The 7,429-nt window shown below is 40.9% G+C and overlaps 1 protein-coding gene across 5 annotated transcripts in view; it reads right to left on the minus strand.

Moving 5' to 3' along the window:
* The window catches only part of Phkb (phosphorylase kinase regulatory subunit beta), a 172,927-nt gene that overhangs the window by 96,968 nt on the left and 68,530 nt on the right, over positions 1 to 7,429 (minus strand). For all 5 annotated transcript variants that reach the window (XM_028755473.1, XM_028755471.1, XM_028755474.1 and 2 more), the window contains 2 exons: positions 2,546 to 2,641; positions 1,300 to 1,497 (listed from right to left, as the gene is read on the minus strand). In XM_028755473.1, coding sequence (XP_028611306.1) covers positions 1,300 to 1,497; positions 2,546 to 2,641 — 294 coding nt within the window. The remainder of the gene's footprint in view (positions 1 to 1,299; positions 1,498 to 2,545; positions 2,642 to 7,429) is intronic.

A 7,429-nucleotide genomic window follows, 5' to 3' on the forward strand; every position in this document is an offset into this window, starting at 1 on the left:
CCACCCTACAGACACGCCACCCCTACAGACACGCCACCCTACAGACATGCCTTCCCTGCCTTGGTGGACTGTATCACCTGGGCTATGAGCCAGACATGAAAAGTAAGCACTATACTGGATCTACACACAAAACACAGACATACTCAGACATGTTGTTCAGGGTCACAGCTCCAGACAGAAGACAGGCGATGAACAGGACCAAAAAGTGAGTGAGGGTTCTGTTCATATCTTTGGTAATGGGCACTAATGTGTTTCTGACAAAGGGAAAGGTAAATTGGGTAAAACACAAGGGAGGGGAGGGGAGAAATAGAAAAGATAAGGAACAAAGACTCATGTCCTATCAGAGAAGAAAATGCTCAGTGGGATTCCCAAAAAGTGAGTAAAAACATAGGCTGTACATACACACAGAGCTATACATGTGTATATTTATATCTATAGAGTTCTCCATATGGAATACCTCAAGAAAGAAAGGCAGCATGTTCCATGAGGTAAGACACAGGGGTAATTGTCATTGAAGGGAAAGGTACAGTGAAGGCCACCACACAGAAACAAAAGGTTACCACAGGAACAGGGCAGAGAGCTGAGAACCTGTGTCCAAGGTTGTCTGTAGGGGTAAGTTCCTACAGGATCACACAGCAGAACTGAGGAGAAGCGAGAGCAGTGACAGGCACTGACCAACAGGGGCATACTAGAGTTTGGATGGCATGTATTCAGTCTGTGGCTTTCTCTAGCACTCCTGAGCAGGTGAAGGAGTGGGTGAAGGACCACAAGGTATTTTGCTTTGTGGAAGGGTCTCCCTGTATAGATCTGGCTGGCTTGGAACTCACTATAGACCAGGTTGACTTCATATTCAGAGAGCTCTGTGTGCCTCTGTCCCTAAGTGCTGACATGAAATGCAGGAACCACTATCTCCAGCTCAGGAAATTAGTTTTAATGAGATCATTTGCTTAATAACAGAAACACAGATGACAAATAAAACAAAGCCGTGTCAGAGAAACAGGCAAAAGACTAAAAATGCTAAAAATATTGTTTAACCAATGAATCTATGTGGTGACTGTGGTAAGAAGAGTTAATACTTATTGATCAGTTACTATCTGTAAAGCACAGTTCTAAGCATTGATATACAACAGCAGTCAATCCTCAGAAAAAGCTCATGGTATAGGAGTGATTATGTTTAGTAATATATAATATTAACACAGACTAGTGAGTGGGATCTGAAATCAAAAGGTCAGTCTCCTCTCCTGGGTCAGTGCTTGCGGCTACTTGAATGTGCTACCAGCACAGACCAGTGCGTGGTACCTTAATCTCTGCTGGTTTGTAATGGCGTCTGTTGGGATCTTCCAATGGCGTTCTGTATCCATCTCGCAGGAAACGCTTAAATCCATATTTTCCTTTTAATTTTCTTATCACTTTATCAAGTGTCTGGCTGAAGAGAGCGTCATCGTCCAAGGCAAACGCAGGGTAGCTGATGCACGGGAGCAGGGCGGCATCTGTGTTCTGCGGTCATGACAACAGGACTGTAAATGTCTGAAGGATACGATCCACACAGCCCAAAACAATTCATGTCAAATTAAAGCCGAGAAGCTTGTTAGTAGACAAGGATCTTCAGACGTTCCTACGGTGTGATTTGTAAACTTGATAAAATAGGTAGCACTTTACTCATTAAAATTAAAAGAATTTTCAAATTTTAGTATCAGGCTGGAACTTAAAATTATAGCTAAGCATAATGTAAAAACTTAATACTTACTGCCACAACTTAGTTAACAGAGCAATCTGCCCATAATGAAAAGGAGAGAACAAAAGGCCCAACAGCTAACTGAGTAATTAGCATCGACTGGAATTTATATTCCGGGAGCGATTAGAATTTATACTATAGAAGTCTGTTTATTGATGGGAAATATACTTGTTCATAGAAAAACACTATTCTAGCTTCTTAAACTAAAAGTCAAGTTCACTAAAATACATGGAAACATGTCAGGATGTTGACAAAGAAGATTTAAGTGGTACAATAAATGAATACAACATCATTAAAAAACAGATAATGCTTTGTTATTGGCTTTGTATTCACTACAATCTGCTATTACTCACATAGAAGACTCAAGTGTTCTATTTGGGGTAGTTTTTGAAGGATGAAACCATAAACAATCCCAGGGAAAATGTGCAGTCAGGTACAGTAAATATACAGAAGTTCATCAAACAAAGGAACGGCCCTTCAGTGCCTAGATGAAATATTTTTTCCTAAACCCCCATTTTAAAAACAATGTTCCCTTTGTTTAGGCAACTTTTGCTAATTTTCCCAAAAGAGAAATGGTATCTATTTTTCTGTTGTCTAACCACAGGCGTAAAGGACTGGACAGCTTTGCCTACAACTGTTTACTTCCTGCCTGAGCCCCAGAGGTTAGAGGACAGAGACATAGAGACATCTCTATTATGTCCTCTTATCTTGCAAGAACTCCACACTATAGTGTGCTTTCTTGAAGAGTGGGTAAAACAAATAAAAACTGTAAATGAGAACGTGTTTTAGTTTGCTGTAACATTCTCTCACATGGGAGCGTGACTCTCTGGGTAACAGCGAGCACAATGTCTGCCTGTTGCGATTGTGAGCGTCGAGATCCACAAATATAACTGACCAAGAACAGCCCTGGAAATAGAAATAGAAACACATTTCAAATTGTAAACCATGTGGCATTCTTCCTGTGAGACAAGACAATCCAAAAACTTTCTATCACTGAACGCAATATGTAAGAGATTATTAAAGACCTTAATTTCCACTAATTATTTTACACATAAATGGATTTGTCTGTGCACCACATGCATACCTGGTGAAGGCCAGAAGAGGCCATCAGATCCCCTGGAACTGCAGTTACAGACCGTTGTGAGCCTCTATGTGACTGCTGACAACTGGACCTGAGTTCTCTGGAAGAGCAGCCAGTGCTCTTGACCACTGAGCCATCTCTCTAGCCCCTTACTTTTCTTTATGTTTTTAGTATTTCCTGAATTTCTTGAAACAATCTTATAATCATTAGATATATTTTTGTATTTTCCTCTTATAAATGTTTTAATTTTATAAGATGTCTAATAAGTTACATCCATTTTAATAAAGAAACAAAGTTTAGCTAGTAAGTTATGGGATAAAGGAAGAAACAATTTTGATTCATAAATCTGAGTTGTAAACCCTCCTAAATAATTTTAATTACATGATAAAACTAAACAAATCTAGGTATCAATCTAGAATTGGATTGATTAATTATCTAGAATAATTCTCCATTAACATTATCTAGTAAAACAGAATGATTCAAAACACCATCTTTAATATTTAACCCTAGCAAGTAACTTGGTAACAGGGAATGAGTGAAGCTCTCTAAGTAGCTATACTGGTGCAAAAAAGAGTCCTGAGATCCCTACATTTCTGTAGAGAGTACCCTAGAGTATCTTTCCTATCACAACATACTTCACTGTGAAAGAAAAACAAGAATGAATTTGAACACTGCTCCAGAATACAAAGCTGACCCAGATATGAGGTACGCAGTAACGTATGAGAACTTCACACTTGGCTCAGAAGGACAGTGGGACTAAGTCCAGGCAGCTGGGAAGGAGAAGACCAAAGCAAGAGACTGGACCTGGTAGAAGCAGCAGCAAGCAGACTATTAGAAAAAATGGCAGGAAAATAAGTGGGTTGAGGGTCTGTGAATATGCCAGAGGACAGGATCTACATACAGTGTAGCTATAGGCCAATAATGTCTGAAATCGGGCAGATGGATGGATGGATGGATGGATGGATGGATGGATGGATGGATAGATAGATTAGATAAGACAGACAGACAGACAGACCGATAATTTGTAACTAAAAGACAAATTTGGCAACTCTGTCTATCATGTGGTAATGAATAGTAAAACTACTATTTTCTGGCCAGAAATAAATAACTTAGTTACTTAAGTATTTTAGCTCCAGCCTTTAAGATGTATGCCTACAGAAAATAATCTCAGAAGGTAACTTCCTCCTAACACTGATAGAATATTAACCTCTGTATAAAAATATATGCCATGCTATAGGCATTATAGCTTGACTTTCAGAAGGGGAAAAAAAAAAAAAAAAAAAACCTCAAAACCAAACGAGAACACAGACGGCCTTTACCCATTTAGAAGCAAGTCTTTAACACCATGGAGGAAAGCACACACAGAATTATCACCTGCTTGAAATCTTTTTTGAATCTCCTTGAATGCACTTTTAGGCCTGCAGATTTCAAAGGCAGTCAGATGTCTGCTCTGTTCTGAACACTTTGCCGAACATGAGCAGTCTGTCATCACCAATTAGAGACTCTGACCTCAGTAAATTTGTCAGTCTCTTGCCTTCCACAATTAAAGGCAAGAACAGGAAAGAAAGTGTAATAGGAATTACATGAAAGAGCCTATTAACTTTGGCTGTTTGATATTTACTTTATAAGTGTTTTACTTACATATATGTCTGTGCCTCACATGTGTGCCTGTTACCCACAGAACCAAGAATAGGATGCCAAATCTCTTATGCCTGGAGTTGTAGGTGGTTGTGAGCTGCCATGTGGGTACTGGGAACAGAACCCAGTACCTCTGGAAGAGCTCTTAACCTCCAGCCATCTCTCCAGTCCCCACACTGATTTTAACTTCCACCTTCTAAAACCACAATTCCATATAATATGCTGACTCTACCCAGAGCCTCTTTACAGCTAAGAGCTCAAATTTTTATGCTCAACTTAGTATCTGTCATTGCTTGTTATAATAGATGTGCAAGACAATTGTCCTTGACCATCACCATAAGGACATAAGTTTTTAGAAGTACAGAAGGGCTGTCCTCTCCCCTTTAGCCTCATGACCAGACGAATATCTGACACAGTCTCAAAGGCCAAAGGTAGTATCTGTGAGCCTTATATACTGCTAACATCAACAGTCTCTGTAAGTGAAATGAGGCCAGGCTAGGGCCAGTGTTGGCATGTGTGTCATTCGTGCTATTATCTCTTGGGTAAGCTCCATGCCTCTGGAGAGTGGGGAGACATTGCACAGTGTCTTCTAACCTTGTGGATGCCATCAGGAGCTCTCCCATGCTATGCACAGCTTTGACAGATGTTTTTAGAAAGGTAGTTTCCCTGGTTGGTCCTGAGCTAATTGAATTTGGAGAGAAACATAAAGCTTCTTATAAAGATGGCAGATTAGAAGCAACATCAGTCATCAAGGCATCAAGGAAAAGAATGGGTAAAATTGGATAGACTCATTCCTAGGACAGAAAACAGTTGAAGAGAGGCAGAAACACACAAAGCAATTAAAAGGATAGCAGGAAAGTATGAGAAAGTAAATAAGCCCAGGTGAGCTCTATAAAGACCCCTAGAAAGAAGCAAGCAGAGCAGCCACCAGCTGGCACTCAGCTGCAGGACATATCAGGACAGCGCAAGCAGGATGTGCAGGAGCTGCCAAGGAGGGGCTGCCTCCTCTTGAACGTGGGACTATAGGTTTGGTGAACTGAAAAGAGGTTATCTTGAATACACTGAGGGTGGAGTGAAGGGCAGGACAGGGCTAGCCACAGAAACTGTGACAGAAGCGTACAAAAGAAACCAAAGCTGTGATTCTCCAAGAAAATGTGACTAGTCAGAAGACTATAGGAAGCATTAGTGCAGCCATGTTCTCAGTGAGCACAGCATGGGAATAAGACAAGTGTGACAAGCCCCGTGCAGTCCTGGTAGCAGTTAGAGTATTCCTGACAAGATGTATGAGAAACAACAACAAACCAAACCAATCCCAGCCAAGATAGAGACAGGAAGGGTACACAATGACCTGTAAAGGCTGAGGGAAACGGGCACTCAGGTACCTTCCACCATCCCTGGCCTGTGCTCCAGAGAGCTAGCATGGAAAGTGCTAGCATATCAGACAGTTCCATGTGTGCAGGGTATTAAATTAGGGAATTATTCCAGAGAGTGGAGTCCCACACAGACATCTCAGCAAGGAGATCACACCCATTAACGTGTCTGAATTTAGGACATTGGACTCCTCCCTTTACCATGCAACTGCTAAACAGACAACTCTTGAGTAAGAGATAACACTGGTCCCAAGCAGGAAGGAATATTGCTGACCTGATAGTTTCTCTTTCTTTCCTTCTTTCTTTCTTTCTCTCTTTCTTTCTTTCTTTCATCTTTTTCTTTCTTTTTTTTTTTTTTTTACATTTTCATGAACACTTTGGTATGTCCACTGGCTGGCTGGCTGGCTGGCTGGCTGGTTGGTTGGTTGGTTGGTTGTAGGTTGTGTCTCATCTGAATAGACATTTGTGACTGTACTTTCTTTTTCCATACCTATTCCCATTACTGCTGTGTGGCTAAAGAAAAAGACCAATTTTTTTTCATTTCTACTTAAACTAATAAATGAATTGTCCATTTAGTAACATTTAGCACAGAGTTATGTTAAAAACAGCTATACTCTTGGCTGCACTTTAGAATATCTGAGCATTAAAACTCTAAAGAGATAACTCTAAATTCTAAACAGCGACCTTTATACTAGGTCAGGAAGGTGCTTATGTGTCATGAATGACTGCTTTCAGAATTCCTCTGAGCCTAATGTACATGTAAGATTGAAAAATGCACTAAGAAATAATATTGGCAGAACATTTATACCTAAGATTCAAATGCCTGGCTAGGTAAGTCAGATTCCAGAAGAGTAAAGCTTCAACAGCCAGCAGGGACAGCAGTCTCAGTAGACTGTGAGTGTGCTCTGTGGAGTGTGCACAGAGAAGAGGGTTAGGGGTTAAATAGCAGGCATAGCCTCAGGTACTCCAAAGGAAGCAACACCACAACAAAAACCAAGTCAATCACTACCAGAGTCACAGCAGACCTGGAAAATCAGCTCCATTCAGTTTTCTCCTTTGCAGCCTAGGAAGATCTAACCATTCCAAACTGCTGCAATATTAAATCTAGGAAGATCTAACTGTTCCAAACTGCTGCAATATTAAACCCTCTGCTTTAATCCAGGATGCCTGGCAGTCTTCTTGAGAAACACTAGAGGACTTACAATCCACCCCAATGTGTTGACTTCCTTATCGGGCTTCCTTTTCTTATCATTTGGCAGAGCCCACATCTCTGCACTGTACCTCTATGACTAAGAACACTAGTAACCAGCTGTCAACCACAGTCACATACAATGTCACATTGCTCTGCCATTTCAGGAACCGTCAAACATTTCTGAAGAAAACGAGTCCAGTTCATGGCCCAGAATACTGAGCTTTTTCTTCCTCAGTATCTTCCAACAACTGAATCCACTGTCAGCTCTTAGATGCTCTAAGTGCAAAAAGTGCTTCATGATCTCATGAAAATCTAAGGTGACTTTTCTGGGCTCCATTTTATCAGGGTGGGGGGAGGGAAGGAGGGAGGGAGGGAGGGAGGGAGGGACAGTATCTTCCAACAACTGAATCCAC

Source organism: Grammomys surdaster, unplaced genomic scaffold (genome assembly GCF_004785775.1).
Source record: "Grammomys surdaster isolate TR1022 unplaced genomic scaffold, NIH_TR_1.0 126063, whole genome shotgun sequence".
In the NCBI taxonomy this organism is placed as follows: Eukaryota; Metazoa; Chordata; class Mammalia; order Rodentia; family Muridae; genus Grammomys; species Grammomys surdaster.